Here is a 26,880-nt window from a genome sequence, read left to right on the forward strand (position 1 = left end):
TTGTTCTAGCTTGTCTCTTTCCTGCTTTTCCTGGTCATTAATCATTAACCGTCCCCTTACAAACCTACAAGTCACGTCACAAACACTCAACCTCCCAGTTCAATGTGAACTATTGTACTGTCTTATCGTGAAGTGCTTAACAACAAGAAAAAAAGGCAACAATAGAAAGACAGGGAAGACAATCTACAACAGATCAAATAGATGACAATTTTAAAGTTAGAAAATTAAGAGAATGCTACAGAAAACAAATTGACTGTAAGATTCCTATAAAGGATATTCACTGATGTGCTTCTTTAAGATATTTTTGAGGTTCTGAAATGGCTTTGAGTCTGTTTCATAGATTACAACAGCAAAAGCATCATCACCTTTAATTTTCAGACATGGCCTTGACACAGCCCAAGGTGGGGGACCTGCTGGATGTAGCTTTGATAAGGCTGTAAAACTAAACCACTGCACAGCACATAACATAACAAGTATACTGATAATCTTACCTAGCCAAGGTTGACTTGCCAGATCCCGGAGCACCACGTATCAGCACGAGCACTTTCCCTTCCAAACGGAGTCTGCTGTGGCGGACAGGATGTTGCGGAGCAGTAGGCAGGGCCCAGGACTTAGGAATAGTAGCAGAAGGTTTAAGAGGTGCCTGCCTGACTGGGCCTTGATTTAGCCAAGGAGTGGCATGCCTGGGTTGACTGGGCCAGTTTGGCAGTGTTTGTGCCACAGGGGTGATGAACAATGGTCCCTGGTTCGACTGGTTACAGGGAATAAACACTGGTGAATCAGGGTTCCAGGGGGAAGACGTGTAGCCAGGTGGCACCGGATTCAACATATTCACCTTAGACCGTGCTCCTCCTACTACACCTTCAGAGGGCAAGACCCCAGCCTTGTTAGAAAGAGTGTGTGACGGGTCTTGCTTTTTATAAACCTGGAATGCAGAGGGACGTCCTGAAGCTGCCAGGTCCAAAGGAGGTTTCAGCTTGTCTGCAGGTGTTTCTGTAATCAGATGTGTGAAATCCACCACCGATTGCTGACCCTCAGTATTGTCATCTTCCCAAGTGCTGAGCTGGTCAAGTGGAGAGGAAGCTCCAGATCTACACTCCACAGTACATGGCTGCTCATCAGAGGGTCCTTTAGATGCAGGTTCCAGACTGGACTGAAGTAGCTCGGGGAGGCTCTGCTTTGGAAATGGTGGTGGAGGGAAAGAGGACAGGAACATACCAGCAGACATACACTGGCTGCTAGGGTGTTCTTTCTTAATGTCTTGTTGTGCAGTAAGTGTCTCTAGCTCCTGATCAACTAGCAGGTCCAACTCTTCTGTCAAGAGGTTGGTGGAGGTGGGAGAGAAGGGTTGCTGTGATGGTCTGGAGGCGTCTGGGTCTGCTCTAGCTTCAGAAAAGTGACCTGGACGGAGGAGGGCTGCAGCAGTGCGCTCAAAGCCAGAGACGGGGGAAGGAATAGGTGCTGCACCTTCAGCAGCCACAGACAGCTCCAAGAGGGAGTCCATTGCATTTTCAACTAGAACACACACAGTGAAAACAAATATGTCACGATTGAATTGTTCAATATCTTGTTGCTGTTTCAATGCATTTGATAAGAATTTGTGTTGGTGAGCTCACATCTAACAAAAACAAAGTATTAACCTACAGACCTCACACAACTACACTGAGAAAACAAGACATAATAAGACAGTCTTACCAATCAGTCAAACCAATAAAACCTTTGTGCATATAAAAGTACATTAAAATAAATATGATGTTGAGCATTTTAGCTTCCGAGTTAAGTGATGTAACTAAACCTGGCTGACCTGGTTCAAATACTTTCCAGTAGAGCTTCATCGATTAGTCAGTAGACAGAGAGAATTAGTCAGCAGCTATTTTGATTCGTCATTTTTTCCTAGCAAAAATTACAAAATATTTCATGGTTCCAGCAGCTTCTCAAATGTGACAAGTTGCTGTATTTCCTTCCCATATATGACAATAATTTGAGAATCGTAGCATTTTAGGCTCTTACTCAGACAATGAAAGACAAAATAAAGACATTTTTGTGGCCTCTGAGTAATGGCAAATAACATTTTTTCATACTTTTTTAACCTTACACAAACTGAGCAATTAATCAAGAAAAATAGTTAGTTAATAGTTAGTTGCTGTTGTATTTTTCAGTATTCTGGAAGACTGAAAAGTACAATACATTTTGTTCTTTTTTGGATTGTTAATTATTCAGTTGCAACTTATCACAGGTGGTATACCTCACCCCAAGGAGATTATCCCTGCTACTATACTTGTTCAGGCAAGACTTTGAAGTCATCTGACCTGGGGAAATGACTGTGCCTTGATTAAATGTGTGCTGTTGTGCACCCCCAGGCTCTCTCTCTCTCTCTCTAAAAGCCCTTTTCTGTGGAGATATGAAGGAAGGGTTTCAACTAGTGTTTAGAAAATTGCTTGAACAGAAAGTTGATGGCTTTCTTTTGGTCTTGTTTGCTTGTTTCTCTTTTTTACTCTGCTTTACTAACTTGAGAAACAAGTTATGACACATACTGGTGTTATGTGACTGACACATCGCTCATATATATAATAAAACATGTGTTGGGGACATTTGACGTTTCCATAGCTCTTCTAAACATGTACAACAGGTGGATTGGTAAACCAATATATGCAAGGTGCAGTTAAATAACATCTGACTAATAGTGTCAATAATACTGTTGGTATGCAGCTATCATAGGACCTTCTTTGTAAAGTAATCTCATTCACCCTGTCAAAAAGACAGCCAACAAGCTACCACAGCTAACTGGTTAGCCAGGTTACACAAACAGCATTCCCAAGAATAACACGGCAGGTTAGACAACTGGTCTTCCGTGTTTCCGTGCTACCTTTAAAATCACACTCAGACAGCACGATGTAAATAACTTCTGGGTCCAGGTGGGAGAACATCTCCTGCATGCTTTTGATGATTGTCTCCTTGGCTGCGCTGGAGATCGAGCTGCTGGATGGAAAGTTGTCATAAACCTGAGGTAGTCGGTAACCCATGATGTGGCCGAGGCTTCCCCCCTCCTCATGTGGCCCACCGGGGGCTCTGGCCGGGCTCTGGCCGGTTTTCTTCCTCCGAGGCATGCTGTTACCGAGACGAAGCTGCCAGCTGCTCTATTTAGCGGCTAAACAGAGCTAACGAAGTAGCTGCAGAGCTAAGCTAACCGCATATGAGTGGTCCGGAGCTGACAACATGTTACTGTTGTGTCGGTTAGAGATACCAAAGTACAACTACACAAGGTTATGATATCTAACAGCACTCCAAGTGGCGGAAAATAATCAGAAAATAGAAACTGTCAAGTCCGCGATATTCCTCCCTAGGATGGCGAAGCCATGATCCGCCTACTCCGCCTCTGATTGGCTGACCATGATATTATTACCTAATTTAACCAATACCACTCCTCTTGTCTGAAGCATAGACTGTACTGAAGTTAGCCAACCCAATCAACGAAAGTGACGAGTACTAGCTAATCAGAGGCGGACAAGGGCGGGTCATGACTTTACCGTCCTAGGAAAAAAGCAATTGCCGTCTATGCGTCCGCCTTGAGTCCGCCTGAGAAGTCGACAACGGAAACTCATGCTGATTTCAAAATATCTGGTGCAGTGGCTGGAACGTGACTTTCAAACATTAAGACGCATGTCAACAAATTGAAGGCATGTGTCCTGTTTTAGACTATTATGAATTTTAAGCATAAATAAGCTTGTAGAAAAAAATTCCAACGTCATGAATAATAGATACAGAGTTGATACGGTTGATACAGAGTAATTTGCATAGTAATTTGTCATATAACTTATGTGAATTGTAGACATGACAGCAGAAAGTGAGAAAGTTGTAGTAATAAAATTCAATCTGAAGCCATTATTTAAATTCCTGTCACAGACATTGGATTGTTTGCAAGAACATTGTAAGATTTTGAGTTATCAAAGGCTTTCTGTGGATTAATTCATTTTATTTTATACTGTACATAATGTGTACCTGATCGTACCTGATGATAATAAAAGTTTAAAAACAAACACTGTGGAATTTACAATGCTTTACTTTTAAAAATGGTTAATTACTAGGTGCCCACCAGGTATCATTTTCACCACTTCATTACTCTAGAGAGAAAGTTTACGTCTTGCATGTGTTACTTTTATTGATCGTACCAGAAGCAATAATGATAAAAATAAGACATTCTATTAATCAAGCACCTTACACTTAGTATAGTTTATTTTGCACAAGTTTAAATTTACACAAAAAAATGACAGATAATATGCAGTGCAGGGAGAGGCAGAGAACCTGAATTGGCTTATTTAAAGCCTCCACCTAAAAAATGTTAACATTTCGTAATATTACGGAAAAGAATATGACGACTTAAAAGTGAGAACAAAACAAGTAATTACAGTATGTAAAATATTGCACAACATGCAACAATAATTACACTCATTATTGTTATTTACATAACGTATTATGGAAATTATTATCAATGATATCGTATATCATTACTATAGGCTACATTACTAATAAATAATTGTTTTTTTTTTAATCACACAATGTCGTCTATACATGCCACAAAAACAGAAAATGAAATGCCATTATGCAATCCAAGTGTATGTCTTTTTTTAGACGTAGTTATTGCGTAGAATAAATCAAAACAGATGTTGAACTATATTTATCAATGACAATAAACCCACAGTGGAAAGCGGAAAGTGAAGAGTGTGACTCCCGCCATGTATTTGGCGGTGCAGTACTGCTGTAGGACCGAGGGGGGCGCTCTGCACCCAGCCTTCACACAGACAGCACTGACTGAACGGACAGAGCTTTGTGCCGAAAACTAAACCCAACCTGTGTCAGACTAAATGAATTAAAACGGCCCACTTGAGAGGTAAATACTAACGAGGAAACGCTTGGCAGACATCCTGCGGTTTAAGTCGCACTTGCATCTTTGTAAATACGTTCATTTTGCATTTGTTAGGCTGTTCAAAATCCGTCCGTGGGGGCAAGTTGGTGGTGAGAGAGAGGAGAGGAGGGCTCAGGGCGACGGCAGCAGCCCTTCTTCGCCTGTAAACTAGCGGCAGTTGGAAGTTGAAAAAAGACAGTAACAAGTAAACTAGCTTCGTTTTCAAACTTCTCAAAGTAGTTGCATTTGTTGGAAACCACAGGAACTGACCACGAGCGTGGCTATTTTTGGCAGAGATGATATAATACTTCACTTCCTCTGTGATTCTAGCTTGGAGATGTGATGGGTACCTGAGTAGTTTGCGGCCTAGGCTAACAGCTAACGTGTATTAGCCGCTCGCTGCTAACTGTACTTCCCGCAAAATGCTAGCCGCTAGCCAATGATGTTTGCACTGCAACTAGCCTGTTAGCTAATTTGATAACCTGTGTGACAGTAGACACACACCGGCTGCTCATGTGTTGTTTTAAAAAAAGTATTTCTTCATAAACTTATCGCTTAAAATGGCTGTACTATTACCGAAATAGCAGACGAGCTTGTTTCTGTAGCTACACGATGTTTGATGAGAAATTTACGGAAAATAATGGAGCTGATGTATAGCTGGAGGATTTTAGCATGCACGATAATAATATGCACAATGCTGGTTTAATGTTGGCTTTCTGATCGAAAAAGTTTTGTCCCACATACTGCCGCTAATTGTACAGGTACAGTTTTATCAATTTGAATCGCGGAAATGATGATTGGCAAATGAGAATGGTGCTTAAAACGAGGTTTTTGGTATGTGTGGTAGCATGGTTGTGTTGAACTTTTGTTTTCCGACCCATAGAGGCCAGTAGAAGACCGTGTGGATCAGACATCAACAAGCATGGAGTTCCCGCAACAGCAGAAACCGGCGGGGGACGGAAAGATCGTCTACCCGCCTGGAGTCAAAGAGATCACGGATAAAATCAGCAACGATGAGGTGGTCAAACGGTTGAAGGTATGTCGATAGGGTTTCTTAATGTCAAAATACATTTAACCTCATATATCAAGTGTCCAGCCCCAGGCACAGTGCCAAAACCCTCCTAACTTTGCAAACTACTGAATATTAAGTCACAGCAGTCCCCTCCTCTCTTATAGCAGACTGTTTTCTCAGTCCTCGGTCTTTTTGCTGGGTGTCTCTCAGTCTGTGAACAACAGTCATAATCATGCATCATTAGCAGAGTTTTTAGATGTTGTTGAACTTCACTGTGACTTGTGACAAAACAGGAGCTGCTGTTATTCATGTTTTTTAATAGTGCTGAGGGCTCTCCAAACTTTCCAGGCCCTTTACCCTATCTTGTCCCCTTAAGACTGGAAGAGGGGGATGATCCCAAGAAAAGCAAACATTACACTCATAGGCTATTTTTACTGCAAGAGAACAAAACAGCGAGTCATGTTAAAAAGTTTGAAGATTCAAAGATTTGAGAAAGCAGCTGCACTATTTGCACAGACAATAACCAAGATCCTGTTTACATATTTGGATAGCAAAATAACTGAAGGATTTTACAGCACAGTATAGCAATATTAATACATACATAAACATTCAGTATTTGTCTTTACATTTTAAACTTCTACTGCAAAAGCAGAAAGTGACATTACAGTAAATATACAAAATATCGAGCAATCTATATGTCAGTTTTATTTATAAATCGGGGATTTCTTGCGTGTATGACCTAGTTTAACCTACAAGATGAAGGTAAGGCAGCAATGCAACATAATAACCCATTTTTTCAATAAAATCATGTCATGACCATATGATCATACTATTTCAGTGAGAGAGGTCAGCCAAATTACCAATGTTTTATGTAATGTATTTCGGTGTAACACAGTCCATTGACCTTCAGATTGATTATTTCATAAATGATTTTGCACTTTTCTGACCACCCCTGCATATCCACATCAGAAAAGCATTAACAATATTGTCTTATCGACTGACCTTCTGATACATCCCCCACCCTCTAAATAAACCTCACATCAAACCCTCAGCATTTTTAAAAGTTGGCGTCTTGTATTTACAGCAATCATGTGACTCCATTAGATTGTTCACTAAAACAATGGTGTCCTGACATCCTAGAACTGTCGGTAGTATTACAACCATAAAGCATGTAACTCTTAGATTTGACAAGCTGGACTAATTAACTGTACAAGTTTTCGATTATGTGAGACAGCTGTTTACATTTACCCTCCGAGTACTGGAAAGGCTGGAGCTAATTGGATGTGCAGTAACCTGGCTAATCGTATGGTGGAAAAGAGTTAAAGATACATGTTGTACTCCCACTAGAATAATTGGCAAGTAGGCCATAATATAAAGTCCTGGTTAATTCTCAGCTATGATCTGCCACTATTATAAATTACGCTGTAGGTTTGTTGTATAGTAGGTTACAAAAAGGAGGAAAGAAAACTCATTGCACATGTGCCACTGCTGCAAATGATTCCTAAGACTCTTTTTATGATTCATGCTCAGTTAGTATAACAGAGGTTTTCCATTTTTGACAGCATGGTTTCAGTCCTAAGGCAGTCAGTTTAGCATAATATTCATATCAGTATGAAATAAATTAAGCATATGGGTCCTTCTTTTATCTGAATATTACATAGTAATTGAATATATATCAGAATTAAAGTTAGCAACTTTGGTCACTGTATTTGGTAAAATTAGACTTAAATGTAATACTGAATTCTGCATTTAAGGAGGACTTATATTGAGCTTTTGTTGTTCTGGGGAGTCATGTTATTGTCTCAATAATACAGAGAATACATTTGATAAGTCTTTCCTGCTCTGTGAATAACTATCTTCTTGTCTCATTGTTCTTACAATTCTTACCTGTGTTGTAACACTTGCTGTGGGTCTCAGTTCATGATAGTAAACTTAAGTAAGGGCAGTGACGGCTAGCAGCTATGGGTGCAGTCTTGGTGGGTCCACGACTGTGGTCCAGTCTTTAATGTAGTATAAAATAATTGCTATTGAATGGATTGCGGTCTAATTTTTAGACATTTATGGTCTCCAGAGGATGTATCCTACTTACTTTAATGTTCTCTTGACTTTTCCTCCAGTGCCACCATAATATTGACATTTGTGGTTTTGATTTGGTGCACACATTCATGCCCCCCTCAGGGTAAATAGTCATGCCTTTGCTTACCCTCTGACTCATCTAATGCCCCCACCAGGTCAATTTCCAATTGTCCAACACTTCAGTTTATCGCTAAACATAGGCTAAGATGATGCAACAAGTAGCGTAATGTTTGCATGTTAGAGTTGCCATTGTGAGCATAATAACATGCTGATTATCATTTAGCTCAAAGTGCTTAAGTTCAACCTCACACAGCCGCTAGCATGGCTCTTATTATAGGGTAGTAGTTTATGTATTCGACCCCCGTGGCAGACTGTTTTTACCAGCACAGATTGATCATGTACTCTTTGATGTATCAAAGAACAGCTCTGTGTACAGGGACAGGGGAGGGCGAGGAATCAGGACTCAACATCTGCTGGATCTGACTGTGTATTGTTGAGTGTTTCAAACCACATTCATCTCCCAGGGGTAAAACTGCTCCTTTTTTTTTTTTTTTTTTAAGTCCAAATGAAATGAAGTTGTTTGTGTTTTGCCTCGCACAGCGCATACATCTGCCCTGTAAATCTGTTCTCCTTTGAGAATAAAACATTTCAAACCATAAGAGAGACATTTATATTGTACATGTTTTGGTTTCATGATCATGAAACCGCATTCAAACCTGACTTTGCATTAACTTGTTTGAATACCGTTAATTCCTCTGCCACATCAATGGGGAATTTATGTCCCCGTGCAGCCAACCAGATTGCCAAATTTGAAAACCATATTTGCATCAAGCTGTTATTTTGTAGTTTTATCAAATGCCAATGGTCACGCTAGCTAACAGACAGACAGCATCCTGGTACACACACAAAGCGTACCATAGCACATCAAAGCACATGAAACAGACAAACAAACATGTAAAGACACCTGCAAATGTTTCTTCAGTCAGTGTAGGTGCTGGTGTTGTTCTTACTCTTCTAAACACTGTTAACTATCTTAGATTGTTTACTTTGTCTGTACTTTGTCCAGGAGCTCAGCCTGTCAGCTTATGTCGATCATAAACACAGACACTGACACACTCCTCAAACTGCTGAGACAAAATGGAATATTTATCATTTCCAAAAAGTACATTTTTTGCTTTTATGGGGAATAATTAAAAACAACACTGGAGTTATTTTTGTTGCAAAAGTGATTGATGTGATCTCAACTGGACTTTTAGAGTAAGATTTACACATCAGAGAGGATGTACCATTCTCATTCACAGTAGTCTAATTTTGTTTGATATACTTTGCGTTATATTTTCATAGGCTCACTATACTTCTGCTCAATGTTGTATCGATTGTATGTTGCTCAAAGCAAAATGAGGCGTTCTCAACAAAATTGGGTTGTGTTTTTAAAAACTTACACTATGAGGAAAGATTTTACAAAAAGTTGTTATTGCAACGGTCATTTTATCTTGTGATGAAATCAAATGGTAAAGAGCAGAACTACTTCTGAGAAGTAATCTGCAGTAAATGTGCACCTGTGTGTCTTTGGTTGGCCAACACACAGCATGACATCAAGTGTTTGCCCGAGGATTTTTAAACGGCAGCATTTTTGTGTGTGTTTGCAGAGCTCACAATGTTAGGACCGTAACTGGGCACACCGTCAGTGGCATAACATAAAACTACCTTAAACTTGTTACAGATAGGTTTATTCACGTTTTAATGAGGTGTGTGTGTGTGTGTCTGTGTTAATCTACCAGCAGCTCAGGAGGCTCAGACAGCTGTAGTCGTAAGAAATGTCAAAGATTGAAATATGTTTTCTTTTTTTTACTGAACACAAATAGATAATATAAATAAATAACATATAAGATAACATAATGCATAACACTACTGTATCATTTGCTCACAACTAGCACGAATTATCTGCTTGAAGTGGAGAAAGTGTGTGAGGCTTTTGTTCATCTTGATTATTATGTACAGTGTGCAGTGGCGTTCATCGTTTAGCAGAAGGACCATAATGCATTGCAGCAAAAGTTGAACCAGGTTCAACTTTTCGACCCAGTTTTGGAGCCTACTTTGCTAATGTGGAGGTCTAATTGAAATGAATGGGGTGCTGCGTTGTATCACGTAGTGCTGATGTCTGTCTGAATATAGCTCATGGGCTCAGTATCCTGCCGAACCTGTTTGAATGACATAAAGGAGGGAAAAATAACATTTGTCACTCTGCTCTGGGGAAGGAAATGGTTTTCTCTTTACAGTTTATCGGATTGTATCAGAGCTGCTTTCATAAAATATAACCCTGTTTACCATGGTTACATTGTGGTGTAATTTTAGTTAAACAATTAGCAGAAACAGCACATCCATTTATAAAACCTGTCAGTTAAAAATGTCAGACTTATTCGTCCACATGAGCTGCGGTGGATTTAGGGCACAGAGACGCACAGATACTCAACACCATAACAGGCCCACACAGTCCTCTCTATGTGGAGGGGGCTCTCGGCGGCTGGGTTGTGACTGTTTCAGCTAACAGCGGAGGGTAGGAGTGAGCGTGGTGCTCTGCAGTCTGCTGGATCTGTTTGCCCATCCCCCACCCCCGCTGGCAGACTGGCTTCTTCGACTCCTTCTCTCTTTTTCTCTCTCATACAGACTTTCACATTCACTCTTGTAGAGGAAGTAGTAGTTTAAGTATTGCATCCTTGTGCCTGTCCATGAGAATTGAGATGATTGATGTCTGTGTATACATACATACATACATACATACATACATACATGAGAGTAACACAATGGTATGAATACAGAAAAAATAATAATCAATAATAATTCTATTGATTTTCACCCTGGGCCTTACTTGTAGTACTTAAGCTATGATCATATGTCTCGTAGCAAATTAAAAAGTACTGGATAAATGTAATTTTCAGTGAACTTTTTCTTTCTTGTGTTGATTTAACCTTGTTAAAGTCACGGTCAACGGTGTGTGCAATGAGTGTTTACTGCCTTTCAAAACACTTGAAACACTTTGAAACATCTTAAATATGACTATTTGACATTAACATGAAATTAATTGACTCCCTGATAATGATAATGTGTCACTCGGGATTCATACATTGAGTATTAACACCCATCTGAAGCTCTACATGACTTTAGTAGCCTCTTCATATAAAACTGAAGATGGCCGTTTCCAGCTCTGACAGCTGAATGTGCACTGCTTGTGACTGAGACAGATTATTAGTTTCTTCATCTACTCTGCATGCCAGTTTTTACAGAAACTGGATACATTATTCTGGGATAGTGCCCCATTCACTCAACTGGGCAACCAAATGAAAACAATATTTTTTATATTTATTTATTTATTTATTTTTGGGCCCATAAACCATGTGCGTAAGACGTCCTCTGGCTTTTAGTTGAGTTTGGGGACCTCCTGACCCTTTTCATATATGAATGGCACAAAATAATGCTCTAATGCCACTGTTTGAGACCTAGATGACATCTCCAATTGTCATAATTCAACTAGTCATTTTGGGAATTATTTTTGGGCCAGTGTTTGTCACATAACCTGTAATTTAGACTGTGGTCCCTACACCAAAATCTACACATTACACATGCCAGCACTGTTTCTGTAACCACAGTGTTTTGAACGAGTAAAACAAAGACCTGACTAAGACAGAATAATAAAACAGAAGCCAGCAGATAGCTGGAAATGCAGGTAAAGACACTGAGTTAAAGAAGGAAGTTTGATTCTCTTTGTCTCATTTTACAGATGCTCCACACATCTGAAGTGCTGCTTTTGAAATTTCAATCCTGTCCAAATCTTCTGGCACAACAACACCACACTGATGCTCCTTTTTTCTCTTACAAATAATCTACAAAACATGAAGGACATTAGACAGATCTAAACTGGACTAAAGCTACAAAGCAGACTCTGTTTTCTTAATGCAGAGCTGTCAAATTGTTCTACAAATTCTGATTCTGCCCAGGTTGCTCTTCATCTCACCCTCCTCTCTCGTTGCTCTGTTTCACAGATGGTGGTGAAGACCTACATGGACATGGATCAAGATTCTGAAGAGGAGAAGCAGCAGTATCTCGGCCTGGCGCTCCACCTCGCCTCAGAGTTCTTCCTCAGGAATCCCAATAAAGACGTACGGCTACTAGTAGCCTGCTGTCTGGCTGACATCTTCAGGATCTATGCCCCCGAGGCCCCCTACACCTCACACGACAAACTCAAGGTTAGGAACTGACCCTGGACAACTGTTTGAAATCCTCTGTTAACAGACTCAGCGGGGTGGTTGAAGTCATTAGTCTTCAACTAAATCAGGTTCATCTTGAAAAATGTGCTTAAAAACTGGTCGTTTAGAACTCTTGACATTAAAATGTAACAATATTGATACAGAAATGAAGAGTAATTGTTGATTTTGCAGCAGGTTATCAGGTTTAGATAACATAGTGATCTAACAAGTGTTTCCCAGCACACCCTGGAAGCTTCCTGGTTAAGACGCATTCCACATAAACGCAGCGTCAGTGGTTTGATCCTGGCTGCAGACCTGTGTTGCATGTCACTCTCCATCTCTCTCTTCCTTTGTTTCCTGTCCTCTCTACTGTTGTTATGTAACGGACATAAAAATTGTTTCCTGTAAAACCACAGTGAGCATCTTAAGGTTTCTAGTGTTACAATGAAGCACATCTGAGCAAAATATTGGCTGACATTGCAAACCACTGGGATCAACTTTTATCACTGCTGCTGTGTTGAGAGCTCGCCAGAAACCATCTTTTATGTTTTTTTTTTAATCTCAAGTGTTTTCCTGTGTTCTCTCTAGGATATCTTCCTGTTCATCACTAGACAGCTAAAGGGACTGGAAGACACCAAGAGCCCTCAGTTCAACAGATACTTCTACCTGCTGGAGGTAAAGCTTATTTGGTAGAAACGAAGAAGGAATGGCTTCATGTTTTTTTATGAAATATAGTTCAAAGGAGAGCACACTGTTCACTGCTGATGAATAACATGCTTGTGGATTTCTTACATGCTCCCCTAGAACCTGGCGTGGGTTAAGTCTTACAACATATGCTTTGAACTGGAGGACTGCAATGAGATCTTCATCCAGCTTTTCAAGACACTCTTCTCTGTCATCAAGTAAGGCCCTCATAATCTGTCGCTGTATGTTTTTGTTTAAAATCTCTTCATTCCTTCACACTGTTTATTTCTCTACAGTAAATTCTAAAATGTCTGTATTTATCAGACTCTCCGGCGTGGATAAGCTTCCTTTTTACACTTGCTGTTAACATTTTCCTAGAAACAGACTCATTTAAAAAAATCTGTTTGAGCATGTTCAGTCATCAGTAGGACCCCTTTTTTTTACATTGTGACATTTTGTTCTGGTTTGTTTCATCAGGCAATATTCAAGGTCAAAATCTCCCTTCCTCTCTCTCGCTCTCTCTCTCTCTCTCTCTATCCCCCCGCAGTAACAGCCATAACCAGAAAGTGCAGATGCACATGATGGACCTGATGAGTTCTATCATCATGGAGGGAGACGGAGTCACACAGGAGCTGCTGGATACCATCCTCATTAACCTCATCCCTGCACACAAGGTAAGACAAACACACACAGTATAGGGCTGGGGGTGTTTTTTTTTTGTTTTTAAAGCTTGGGGTCGATTCACATTTTCTGTTCAGTCAAAACCCTCGTAACAAAAGATGATACCTCCTCAAAAAAACACAACTGGAGGGTGCAAACTGGTTCGCAGAGTCATTTTCGGTCTGTACTTTTTGTAGATGCTACTGTTAAATTCACTATGGAGTCACAACAGTCCCGTAAACTGCGGCTGCTGCACGTGTAGTGTCATTAATCATCTAATCAAAGTTCACTGGAATCGTAACCGCTACCTGTAGCCAGCTGTCATGTCTGTTACTTTTTAACTAGAAATAAACTTTTTCTGCATATTGTAATATCTCAGTGTGTACAGTTTAGACATTTTACACATCATGGAAAAACCGTCTCGCACTAACACAATGCATTATTAAGATTATTTCATTATTTTTTGATACTGCATGCAATCAGCAGAATATTTGTGATTTATTTCCATTTAAATCAATGGAAACATAGCTAGAGGACCTGTTTACTCTAAACTGATTTAATTGTGTCTTTTTATGGAGGGGAATTTATTCTGGGAATAAAAAATTAAACAAGCTTGGCATATTTCTCAGACACCACTAAGTTAAATCATATTGGACCAAATCTGTATCAGTGAATGCTTGAGGGCAATATGCACAGCTGAAATAATTCATTAGTATTTCACTTTTTTAAAAACAGAATCTGAACAAACAAGCGTATGATCTTGCCAAGACTCTGTTGAAGAGGACCGTCCAGACTATAGAGACGTGCATCGCAAACGTGAGTAGCAGCCTGGACGCTATTGTTTTTCTTTTTCCCTCCGTGTCTGTATTTCATTCTCAGTTGGCCTCTGTGTTTTTGTTATTCTCACTCTCGTCCTCATAAATTGCCGACTGAAGTTGCTGTCTGTATCTGCAGTGCGTCTTTATGTCTCACTGTGTTTTTTCTCCTTCCTCAGTTCTTCAATCAGGTTTTAGTGATGGGCAAATCATCAGTCAGTGATCTATCAGAGCACGTCTTTGACCTCATCCAAGAACTCTTTGCCATTGACCCTATGCTGCTTACCTCTGTAATGCCACAGCTGGAATTCAAACTCAAGGTCAGCACGCACTCACACAACATTGATAGTTTATGGACTTAACTGCCAAATTTTAAAGCTCAACACAGGGTGCGGTTCACCTTGAATCAGTAGAGCAAGGTAACACCCCACTGTCTATTGTCTCGGTAACAACGTTCAGCTAGAGGTTCAGTTCATTTGTGCTTTTAAATAGCAAATGGAAGCATGAAAAAATAAAGTGAAACAATGTGAAATCAGTTTTAACATGCTAAATTATTTTTAATGTGTGGCAATTGGAAATTATTAATGGAACCCACAGACTGCAATGAATGCTGCTCTAAAACACCAAGAAACTACACCGTAGTGATGGTCTCTTGCCTTGCAAACGCGGTTATTACATTTAAAGAGGACACTTCTGCTATGCAGGTTGAGTGGTCAACTATTGTACTTTAGCTGTTTCCATGTATGCTACAGCAATAGGGGTGTGATGATACACTCAGCTCACGAGACGAGACACAATATTGGGTTCACAAGATCGAGACGAGATGAGATTTTAACTATATTTTTAAGAAAACTTCAATGAGGAAATACATGACTGTTCTTTTATTTGAGATTCACAAAATGGAAATTAAATTGAAATGTTTTAACTAATCATCTTGTAATGAATCACTTTAGTTCTCAGTTTCAGTACTTTCTAAATATATAATTATCATATGCAGTAAGCAGCACTGTAAAAGGTTTCCCCATAAAGATGGATATTTTATAGATGAATAATTTTGGTATTTATGGAAATAACAACCATAAATAAAAAAGTTACATACAATATATTGCTAATAAAAAAACACAGAAATAAAAGTAAATTGCACAAATCCTGTATCACATAAATACACAAGTAGAGCAAAATATAAATTGTGTTATAATTTGGTAGTGTGACTCATTTTACTTTTGGCATCATTAGGCTTCCATAGCTGCGCTAGATTCCTCCGCTGCTCCTACCTCAGGCTCTCAGTGTAGAGACCTGAGGTCAACTTACTACTGCTCCTCACCTCATGTCCTCATCTCATACTTCTGACTGAGATCTTCTCAGCAGGTAGAAGCTGTAACAAGGTTAATGATCCACACGTGACATTATAAAAAGAAGACATGAAGTGCGAATGAGCGATAGAAAACCGATTGTCTTTTTTTTCTTTTCTTTTTTTGGTGCACCCCTTAATTATAGCTTTGCGAGACAAAATTCACTTCGACAAGAAATATTGTCACGTTTTCGTCTCGTGGTACGATATCTCGTCACACCCCTATACAGAAATATATGAATATCAATTCATTAACAATTAATATCTTTATGCTAATTCGCAGTGTTGGATCTGGGCACAATATGGGGGTGACTGACTTTTTGTCCGAGTTTTGTTTGCATCCAGATTGAAAAATGTTCTGTGTTTTTGTGTTTGCAGAGCAATGATGGGGAAGAACGTCTGGCTGTTGTACGGTTGCTAGCAAAGTTGTTTGGGGCCAAAGACTCAGAGCTGGCCTCACAGAACAGACCGCTGTGGCAATGCTTCTTAGGACGGTGAGTGCTGCTTTAAGCTGATCCAGTTCAGATAGGAGACACAGATGGAAATAAAAGAGATGTTAAATTAAAAGTAAGAAATGTTATTATATGTGTAACTGGTGTTTTTCCTCCAGGTTCAATGACATCCATGTTCCAGTTAGGCTAGAGTGTGTAAAGTTTGCCAGCCACTGTCTCATGAACCACCCGGACCTGGCTCGAGACCTCACAGGTGTGCTTTAGTGCCTGTCTGCATATGTCTGCAAATTCAATCAACTCTTCACATATGCTTTGAACAAACATTTGTTGACGTCTTTCTCTGCTTTATTCAATCAGAGTATTTGAAGGTGCGTTCCCATGACCCAGAGGAAGCCATTCGTCATGATGTCATTGTCACCATTATCAACGCTGGGAAGAAGGACCTTAACCTGGTCAATGACCAGCTGTTGGGCTTCGTACGGGAGAGGACCTTGGACAAGAGGGTGAGACAAATTTGCAGACATGTATCGGTAGTGCAGATATTATTCTTAGCATGAAGTAAATGTATTATTTTTTAGTTGAGTATGGGTCTGTTGATTTGGCTTCCATGTTTTGAGCTCCTCCTGTCATTTATTTATGTTTCTATAGAAACTATAATGTTGTGTTTCGTCAGTCTGATCAGCAGCAGCCTTGGAGACAGCTGAAGGACTCAGATCTCATTTCACATGAGTCCTTCATCACATCTCTATAGATAGATAGATAGATAGATAGATAGATAGATAGATAGATAGATAGATAGATAGATAGATAGATTAAATAAATACATGGCTGAATGTATATAACAACACTGAAATTTCCCTGAACACCAGCTTTGTTCCTTCATAAAAGAAGAAAAGTGAAATTACTTTTTTCATCCTACTTTAAATTGATCCACCCCGATCTGTTTTTCGACCCTCATCTTCCTTCTCTTCTTACAGTGGCGTGTGCGTAAAGAGGCCATGATGGGCCTGGCTCAGCTTTTTAAGAAATACTGTCTGCACCACGAGGCCGGGAAAGAGTCCGCCCTGAAGATCAGCTGGATCAAAGACAAGTTGCTGCACATCTACTATCAGAACAGCATCGATGACAAGTGAGCAAGAAAGATTTATTTACGTGCATATAACAAACTAGGTAGCCCTCAAAAGGTTTGAGGTACCTGGTGCACCTTTGTTTAATAAATGTTCTTAAAACCTACATCTGTGCATTGTTTTAATTGTATTAAGTCAGTAGAGAGGATGCCATGAGTTGTAGCGGAGCAGTTAAAATTACTTATGTACATATTTTTGTCACTTTGTATAGAATTACAAGAATTTGTAATTTTCTACACTTTTTATCTCTTTTTTTCACCTGATTCACTGAAGTTTTGTCTTTCTTTCTGTAGGTTATTAGTAGAGAAGATCTTTGCCCAGTACATGGTCCCTCACAGTCTCGACACAGAGGAGAAGATGAAGTGTCTCTATTACCTGTATGCCTGCCTGGACACAAATGCTGTCAAGTCAGTAAACCCAGATATTTGTATATAAATTATACACATGCATACTGATCAGTTTGGTACCAGCATTATGCCTGTATGTTTATAATATAATTATGTATTACTGTTAACACAATTAAGAAAACACCCCAACACTTACAAAGACACTACATACTAACAGGTCAGCAATGAAAATAATCCCCCCATCTCTCGCTTTCTGTCCTCTCAGGGCTCTGAATGAGATGTGGAAGTGTCAGAACATGCTGAGAGGCCTGGTCAAGGAGCTGCTGGATCTCCACAAGCTGCCAGTGGTGTGTTAACTCAAAGGCACAAAAACAGAAACCTTCCTCCATCTTTTTGCTTCAAACACTCAAAATTAACATTGATATGACCATGTTTCTCTCTCTCCCCTAGTCCGAGGCCAATAACACAGCCATGTTTGGGAAGCTGATGAGTATCGCCAGTAAGTTGGAAACACGTGAACACATACGTATACAGTACTTTGCTGTAATCTCTATGCATTCAATTTTTGCCCTTTAACCATAACTCTCCTGTGTGTTCCCAGAGAACTTGCCAGATGCAGGAAAGGCTCAGGACTTCATGAAGAAGTTCAACCAGGTTCTTGGTGAGGACGAGAAGCTCAGAGTCCAGCTGGAGATGCTCATCAGCCCGACCTGCTCCTGCAAACAGGCTGAGATCTGTGTGGTGAGAGGACACTGAACATCTCACAAACACTCATTTACAGACAGACTGCCAATCTCCTACCCTCTCTTTCCCATAAACACGTTCACACATGTATTAAAGGAAAATTCCAGCTTATTTCAACAGGATTAAGTGCTGTGACTTTTATCTTCAAGGTGCGATCACATGACCCTACCATGCAGCTTGTTATTTCATGTTTTTGAATTGCAGTGAGAGGAATATGAAACTACAGTATAACATGACCACAGCTCTTTGAAAATGAAGTTGGTATATAGAGGAAATCTAGTAAAACAAATCTTAGGTAAAGGTGTATTCAGATATATATGCACAAATGTGTGAATGTTTGTATTAATGGTGTGAATGTTTGTACTGTGTACAGAGGGAGATCACTCGGAAGTTAACGTTCCCCAAACAGCCCACCAACCCTTTCCTGGAGATGGTCAAGTTCCTGCTGGAGCGCATTGCCCCCGTTCACATCGACTCTGAGGCCATCAGGTCAGAGAAAGTCTGACACATTAAACACACAAAGTATTACAGTCAGGTTTTATTAACTAGATTTCACAACAGATAAAAACTATTAGAACACATTAAACGATAGTCCAAATAATGTGGATTTGACTCAATTTAAATTACATTTAAAGGGTTGATTTGATTGTAAATCCTGTTCTAGATTTCATTTAGGGCAGCAGTGCATGCTCAACTGTCTCAGTGACAGAGAGCTTTATGTACTCTGTATCTGCTCTATATCATTGTGTAACCCCATAAACAGGCTTTTCTCATTCAATGAGACACCTTGTGGTGGTGAGATGTAACTGCAGGCCTCAGAGAGGGCAGAGGTTTAACCCTTTCTGCTTTATGGAAAAACACCATAAGAGAGAGGAAACACTAGTACTGAGTGACTCCTGGTGTTAAGTTAGGCAATCCAATTACTGTCGTTTGCCACTGTGTGTGTTTAAAAATGTGATTTTGTTGTCTTCAAATGTCTAAAAGAGCTTAAATTTGACTTAATTAGCACATACAGGTTTAGTTTAGTTTATGGGAGATTATTTATTGGATGCAAAAATTTACACTGTTTTCTTGTAGTGCACTGGTGAAGCTGCTTAATAAGTCCATTGAGGGTACGGCTGATGATGATGAGGAAGGTGTTACCCCTGATACAGCCATTCGCTCTGGGCTGGAACTACTCAAGGTACATGACATGGACCAAAGAAGTCTGCAAAAGTTAATTTTAATACAAAAATAAATACAAACCAGTGCCAAAATGTATGTGTGATTTGTAGTTTTAACACTTAAAACATATTATATATTCATGGATAAGTAATCTGATTATTCAACAAATGAAAAGAAACTAAAGAGTTTCTACTTTGTGTCATTCCCTCTAGGTCCTGTCGTTCACACACCCCACAGCGTTCCACTCAGCAGAGACCTACGAGTCTCTTCTGCAGTGTTTGAAGATGGAAGATGACAAGGTGGCTGAAGCAGCCATCCAGATATTCAGAAACACTGGACAGAAGATTGAGACAGAGTTACAACAAATAAGATCGTAAGAGATATATGAATAGAGGAATTACATTATTCCCACAAGTGGTTATTTTTATTAGAATGTAGTCTGCCTCTACATCACCGTTTATGACTGTAGGATCAATAGGGAATGGGCATTGTGCATTCACACATGATGACAATACAATGACAGAACAGTATGCTGATGTAAGACTTGACAGAAGGCCAGCGTCCACACTATCAGCCGTAACTGGTCCACATCTGTTTTCATTTGTCCATCAGGACTCTGATTCCCATCCTTCATCAGAAAGCCAAGCGGGGGACGCCTCACCAGGCCAAGCAGGCTGTCCACTGTATCCATGCCATCTTTAACAACAAGGAAGTGCAGCTGGCACAGATTTTTGAGGTAGGGGACTAATTTACCAACTTTCTGATTTGTTAGTATTTACTTTGTGTTACAGACAGACTTTAGAGTTGTTAATTTTTTTTTTATTCATGTAAACTTGTCCTGTTTTTTTATGTCACCATTTCTTGACTTGACATTTCATTTCCTGGATACTTTTAACTTTGTTTCTTCCTCACCTGTAGCCGCTGTCACGCAGTCTGAACGCAGACGTCCCGGAGCAGCTCATCACTCCCCTCGTGTCCCTGGGCCACATCTCCATGCTGGCCCCAGATCAGTTTGCTTCACCGATGAAATCCATAGTGGCGAACTTCATTGTGAAGGACTTGCTCATGAATGACAGGGTGTGTGGCAATCAAACAGTATCATAAATCAACCACATGCACTTCTTATCTTGACGTGTTTTTAGATTACAGCTTTGAATAAACACATACATTATAACATATATTTTGTAATGGATAAACAAAGAATTGTTAAAATCAAGTAGTGAAACTGTGTCTGTGTTTCTGTGTCCAGTCGGTGGGAAACAAGAACGGGAAGCTGTGGACCACTGATGAGGAAGTCTCACCTGAAGTTCTAGCTAAGGTAAGAGGCACACACAACTATGGGATGTATTTCCCTTTAAACATATATGATTTAGATTATTTTAACTACATCTATTCACATGCCCAAGATTATCATCTTGTTTGATATTTTTGTACTGAAAACTGAATGATATATTAAAAAGATGCAAGAAACCACATTTTGCCCAATTACTCTTGCTCTAACCTCAGGTGCAGGCCATCAAACTGCTTGTGCGTTGGTTACTAGGAATGAAGAACAACCAATCCAAGTCGGCAAACTCCACCCTGCGCCTGCTGTCAGCCATGCTGGTCAGCGAGGGAGATCTCACAGAGCAGAAGAAGATCAGGTAACCCTGGGCTAGAAGGTCACTGAGCAGCCTCATAGTACAGCTGTTATAGAATTAAGACCTAATGGTTGCATGTGTGAGACCTTAGTTAAGTACCTTCTAATATAGCTTACTTTGGATGGAGACCTTAGTGTGTTACCTTGTTAGCATTGCTTGCACCAAAACCTTTTCATTCACCCTGAAACATAGAGCTGCAGAAGTGATAGTATAGCAAACAGCTCTGTTGGAATACCAGCTAGTGCCCATAATGTTTTGAAATTAATCAGATAATTCATCATAATTTCACTGGTATACATATGGAACAGATTTGCCTGTAAATGTATTAATTTTATTACATTTTCATTTGTTTTTGTATCCCGGCAGCAAGTCAGACATGTCTCGTCTAAGGCTGGCCGCAGGTGGAGCCATTATGAAGTTGGCCCAGGAACCCTGTTACCATGACATCATCACGCCTGAGCAGTTCCAGCTCTGCGGTCTTGTTATCAACGTCAGTCTCACCTTTTTATACTTTTTTAATAGGCCTTTTTTTTACAGTAGACAATCTGACATGTCGCAGTAGAGAAGGTTTACTGGAGCATTTGAATAGAGCAGAGCCATTGTTGATGTTATTAGTAACACCTGTGCTCCCCCTGCTATGACAAATCAAAATGTCTGCTGTGAAAAAGAGCCAATGTTCTGTGCTGTGGACACAATGAGAACTAATTGTCACGTTTGAGATCGAGATGTCACTCTCTTGTAGGAGCTTGTAGTTTTTTTTTTACACTCCACTCATTGTGTTATTTCTACTTGATGCAGGATGAGTGCTACCAGGTTCGTCAGATCTTTGCTCAGAAGTTGCACTTGGCTCTCGTTAAACTGATGCTGCCACTGGAGTATCTGGCCGTTTTTGCCCTGTGTGCCAAGGACCCAGTGAAAGAGCGACGCGCCCACGCCCGACAGTGCCTCCTCAAAAACATCTCCGTCCGCAGAGAGTACATCAAACAGAACCCACTTGCTCAGGGTTGGTATTAAACTCACGGATGCAATTAAACCCGGATGTTCCATTATTACAGACTGCTGCTGCTGTTGTGGCTCTTTTGTACACAAGTTGAGGCTTTCACAGACCACAGGGATGTTAAAATAAATTATTCTCTCTCTGTCTCCCCCCAGAAAAACTTGTCTCCCTCATTCCTGAGTATGTTGTTCCCTTTATGATCCACCTGCTGGCTCATGACCCAGACTTCACGAAACCACAAGAATATGAACAACTCAAAGACATCAAAGAGTGAGCATTGACAAACTGTATTTTAGTTTTATGCATGTTTGTTTTTCTTTTGGTATCTATGAATCTGATGATATAGCTGAGAATGTGTTATTTTCCTACTTTATGAAAACATTAGTGGTGATGACTACAGCCGTGACACACAGCATGTTTATTGTGCTCTTCCCTATGTGTGAAGGTGCCTGTGGTTCATGCTGGAGGTACTGATGACCAAGAACGAAAACAACAGTCATGCTTTTCTTAGGAAGATGGTAGAGAACATCAAACAGACGAAGGATGCACAGTGTCCTGAGGATGCAAAGGCCAATGAGGTATACACACTCAAAAAATACAATAAATCAAAAATAGGGATCAACTAACAAACTTGATTAAACCCCGAACGCAATGAAGGAACAAAAGGCATAAAAAATTACAGCACAGTGTAATAAAACATGCATTTGGTTGAGCCAACAATCCAGTTATAGTTGTATAGCTGTAGCACATCTGGTTAAGTTGTAATGATCTTTCAAAATGTCTAAATTTAAACAGTCGCTAGAGCGCCACCGTCAGGATGTTGCCATATTTGAGTCATACTGACATATTCACCTCAGTGTATCCTAACAGTGTGTCTTGTGGTTGTGGTTTCAGAAGCTGTATATTGTCTGTGACGTTGCCCTCTTCGTCATCGCCAACAAGAGCACTGCGTGTCACCTGGATTCTCCGAAAGACCCTGTTCTACCTTCCAAGTTCTTTCTCGTGCAGGACAAGGCAATACACACACACACACACACACACACACACACACATGGACATAAATATTTTAAACCGTTATTAGTAGTTTATGCTAACCAAAGTTTTCTATTGTAATTTTGTTCAACAGGACTTCAAAAATGATAAAGAGTATCTGACAACAGAGATGAGACAAATGCTGCTCAGCGGAAAGGTAAATGCAAAATACAACTTTTAACCACTTAATAAAATGATCTTACAGTCATGAGAGTGCAGAACAATTAACATCACAAGTAATATAATGCTTCAAATGTTAAGAAAGGGAGTTTTGACCATGTAATCCCTATTTTGGCATTTATTGGCAAATTTGAGTGTACATATATGTTTCACTTTGCTTTGAGTTCCTGAACATTTCAGGGATAGACTACATGTGTGAAAGAGATTACTGAACAAAGAAGAGGGCTACGTGTAGCAAAGTGAAGAGGGATTTGACTGATATATTGAAGCGTAATCACTGTTGAACAGCAGTATAATTTGGGGGCTTTAAACCAGCAGATGCTTAAGTCTAGTACCATTAACTTCACACCATCTTCCTGACCTTCCCTGATCTGCCTTTATGCAGCCTAAACCTGCTCCAGTGTTGGGAGCTGTGAACAAGCCTCTCACAGTACCAGGGAGGAGGATCTTCACCAAGACCAGCACAGCCTCAGATACAGCCAGCAACACCAGCACCAACTCGTCCCCCCTGAGCTCAACCATAAACAAGAACAGGTAGACACACACACACACACACGCACACACACACACACACACACGACATCAAATCATTTGTACTTCATCTGTGTGGTTTTAAACTTGTCTTGTAGTAACAGCAACGCTGCCACAGAGTCAGCAGAGAGCCGGACGCAGGAAAACAACGAGAATCCAGTCATCAAGAATGAAGAGGTGAAGAAGGTCAGTTCAGACGGGATAACCTGGAGTCACCTGGAACTTTTCATACTGCAACTTAAAGTGGTGTTGAGTTTTTGCTGAGTTTTTTCTCTATCTTTCTCAGGAGGAGGTGAGTCAGAATGCAACCCCTGATGCAGGAACAGAAGCATCACCTGTCAAACGGCGCGGCCGACCACCAAAAACAGCTGCTGCGGCTCCTGCAGCAGCTGAAAAAGAAGGAGCGGCAGCAACAGGGGGTGGAGCTGGCAGAGGCAGGAAGAGAGGAGCTGACCCCAACTCCAACCCATCGGCAGAGTCAGTCAACATCAAGGTGTCAAAACAGCAGCAGCAGAATGATGAAGGGACAAAGAGACAGATTGACCTGCAGAGGTAAGAGCGGAGTAAAGAGCCAAGAACAGAGAAAATCAATAAAATGTTACTCCAGATGTAAGTTGGTTAGTTAGTAGTTTATTGCAGCTTATGGCGCTTTTCCACTATACAGTTCTAGCACTACTCGGCTCGACTCAGTTTGGTACCAGGAACGACCTTTTCCATTACTTCATACTTCGTACTTACTCAACGTGGGTCGTCATAGAACGGCTGTGCAAAACTGCCATGACTTTGTTTTATATGCGACACAAACACATAAACAATGGAGGCGATGGTGTACTTGCTGCTTGGCGTGTGCCTTTTTTCACACACAAAGCAAGATAAGAGAGCCAAATCCCTGTAACGCTGTTGCCGGTATTTAAAAATGCCGGGTTTGATTCTTGTGTGGGATGGCTCACGACTCTTCCAGTGATAACACTCTGACCAATCAGTGGCCAGCAGTCTGTTGACATCACATTTTAGTATCGGCTCAGCTCACGTGGAACCTTGCCAGAGCAGGTACTAAAAGGTACCAGGTGCTATCACTAATAGAAAAGCAAAAAAAAAAGTCAAGCCGCTAGAACTGTATATTGGAAAAGCCCCCAATAGTCTTATTTGCAGATAACTAACAAAAGAGAGGAAACTGACAGGACTAAATGAGGAGTAGTCACATTTGGATGTCGACTTTTTTCTCAGCAGGTGGCCATTTGTGAGCAGAGAGCAGGAAACTGTCAGAAGGAGCGAGCACGGAGAGAAGGCAGGGAGAGCTTTAGAGATGGTTGCCCTTCTGGGTAGTCAGGGCGACGCTGAGATAGAGCTGGAGTCTAGCCCAGAGGGTGCTATCTGTGGCAGGGAGGACAAAGAGAGATGCCCCCCTACACAAGGACAGACCAGCTGTGCAGCCAGGTCCAGCACTCATAACGAGGGAGATACCAAGTATTCGAGGAGAGGAATTCCCTCTGGCAGGCAGGGAGAGTCCATCAGTAGAGACGAGCAAGGCAGAGTGGCAGTGAGTTGGTTTAGTGCAGGATTCCTCTGAACAGTTTTTACCACTACAGTGGAAACATATTAGTTTTTTAGTGCAAGATTTCAGAAAGCATCTCAAATTGTTTCCTTGGTAAGAAATCATGCTAAAGGTCTCAGTATGCTTAAAGTGCTATTTTGTCTGATCATCAAAAGGCTGCATTCAAAGACGGGCCAAAAGCCTGCTGTCTATGAGGCCTTTACAACCATCAGGAGCTGTGGAGATAAACCAAACAAGACCAATAACTGATTTTAAAATGACAATGTTTGAAATTACATTTTGTGTTTTGTATTTACTGCAGCAAAAAAGTTTTTTGTTCCCTTGAAAAGTTCCTGTGGTGGAAACACACTGCATTTGAAACATACTGAGACCTGAAGTGGTCTGTATCAACAAACATGAGCACACAAGACAACATGTTTATTAAAGTGATTATTCACTGTAATTGTAATTCAGTTTCAAAGTGTTCTCAATTGTTCTGTAAAAAACCACAGTGACTGACAATTCCATTACTTGTGAAGCTGATTATCTGCAAATGTTTGCAACATTTTGAGGAATTGCCTGACAATAAAAACACCCACGTATCCCAAGGAGTTTGTTCCAAGGAAACATTTTTAAAGAGAAATCTTGGCACGCTGGTGGTCAAGTGGTTAGAGCGCATGCCACGTACGCAGCTGACCCCGGTTCATATCCTGGCCGGTCCGAGGTCCTATGCTGCATGTCACACACCCCTCTCTCTTTAGCCCACACCTATTAGCCCTGTGTTTAATCGATTTTCAGGGGATATTCTTGCAAACTCAGGACCAGCAAGGCTTAGTCTAAAGTCAGGGTTAACCCACTTTGGAATATGTTAGGATTGTACCAGTGTGGATGCTTTTGTAGCCCAGGGCGAAGAAGTTTCTAAGAATACTTTTAAGCCCTGGGCTGAGTGCAGTATGAAAGGCTCTTTAGACACTCACAGGTAATAAGAACAGAGTGGACTGACTTGCATCCAAACTTTGTTGTCTTTCAGGTAAAGAGGAAACCTCTGAAGGTGAAATCACGGCTGTAAAGAATGGGCCAGAATCTTCTCTTCCCGACCCCTACATACATGCTCCTCTGACTCTAAAGCTTTCCTGGACACATTATGGACCTTTCTTAAACCACACACACACACACCACTGATATCCTAGAAGGTTTAAAACACCTTGTAGTCATGATTTGAAGCTCATTGTATGTAGGTCTTACTTAAAAATGTTATTGTTTTCCTTTTGTTTTTGTTGCTCTTTGCTTCTTTTGTGGAGCCATTTTTAAGAAAAAAAAAACAGGATGGACATTTTACAAACGTTTTAATCTGGTTATGATTGTTGCTTATTAAACTCCCTGGGAA

The 26,880-nt window shown here is 40.5% G+C and overlaps 2 protein-coding genes across 4 annotated transcripts in view; one reads left to right on the top strand and one right to left on the bottom strand.

The window, feature by feature from the left end:
• n4bp2 (NEDD4 binding protein 2) overlaps positions 1 to 3,238 on the bottom strand; it is a 102,856-nt gene extending 99,618 nt beyond the window's left edge. For all 3 annotated transcript variants that reach the window (XR_008323543.1, XM_053341396.1, XM_053341385.1), the window contains exons 1-2: positions 2,867 to 3,238; positions 492 to 1,515 (exon numbers count right to left, since the gene is read on the bottom strand). Coding sequence is in view for 2 of the 3 variants with exons in the window: in XM_053341396.1 (XP_053197371.1) it covers positions 492 to 1,515; positions 2,867 to 3,107 (1,265 nt within the window). In the remaining variant the exon portion in view is untranslated. The remainder of the gene's footprint in view (positions 1 to 491; positions 1,516 to 2,866) is intronic.
• A 1,563-nt stretch (positions 3,239 to 4,801) lies between these two features.
• On the top strand, positions 4,802 to 25,665 carry pds5a (PDS5 cohesin associated factor A). Its single transcript, XM_053333589.1, has 34 exons — positions 4,802 to 4,888; positions 4,979 to 5,108; positions 5,787 to 5,939; positions 12,032 to 12,235; positions 12,824 to 12,910; positions 13,040 to 13,137; positions 13,467 to 13,593; positions 14,315 to 14,395; positions 14,574 to 14,714; positions 16,124 to 16,239; positions 16,356 to 16,450; positions 16,555 to 16,700; positions 17,175 to 17,326; positions 17,618 to 17,731; positions 17,937 to 18,018; positions 18,122 to 18,170; positions 18,273 to 18,412; positions 18,789 to 18,904; positions 19,493 to 19,598; positions 19,792 to 19,952; positions 20,192 to 20,315; positions 20,498 to 20,656; positions 20,829 to 20,897; positions 21,086 to 21,222; positions 21,586 to 21,709; positions 22,018 to 22,222; positions 22,372 to 22,486; positions 22,662 to 22,794; positions 23,111 to 23,230; positions 23,343 to 23,405; positions 23,814 to 23,962; positions 24,058 to 24,145; positions 24,246 to 24,511; positions 25,190 to 25,665. The coding sequence occupies exons 3-34, from the start codon at positions 5,826 to 5,828 to the stop codon at positions 25,527 to 25,529; spliced, it is 4,221 nt and encodes a 1,406-aa protein (XP_053189564.1). The 5' UTR covers positions 4,802 to 4,888; positions 4,979 to 5,108; positions 5,787 to 5,825; the 3' UTR covers positions 25,530 to 25,665.
• Positions 25,666 to 26,880: the final 1,215 nt, after the last annotated feature.

Source organism: Scomber japonicus, chromosome 2 (genome assembly GCF_027409825.1).
Source record: "Scomber japonicus isolate fScoJap1 chromosome 2, fScoJap1.pri, whole genome shotgun sequence".
NCBI classification, from domain to species: Eukaryota; Metazoa; Chordata; class Actinopteri; order Scombriformes; family Scombridae; genus Scomber; species Scomber japonicus.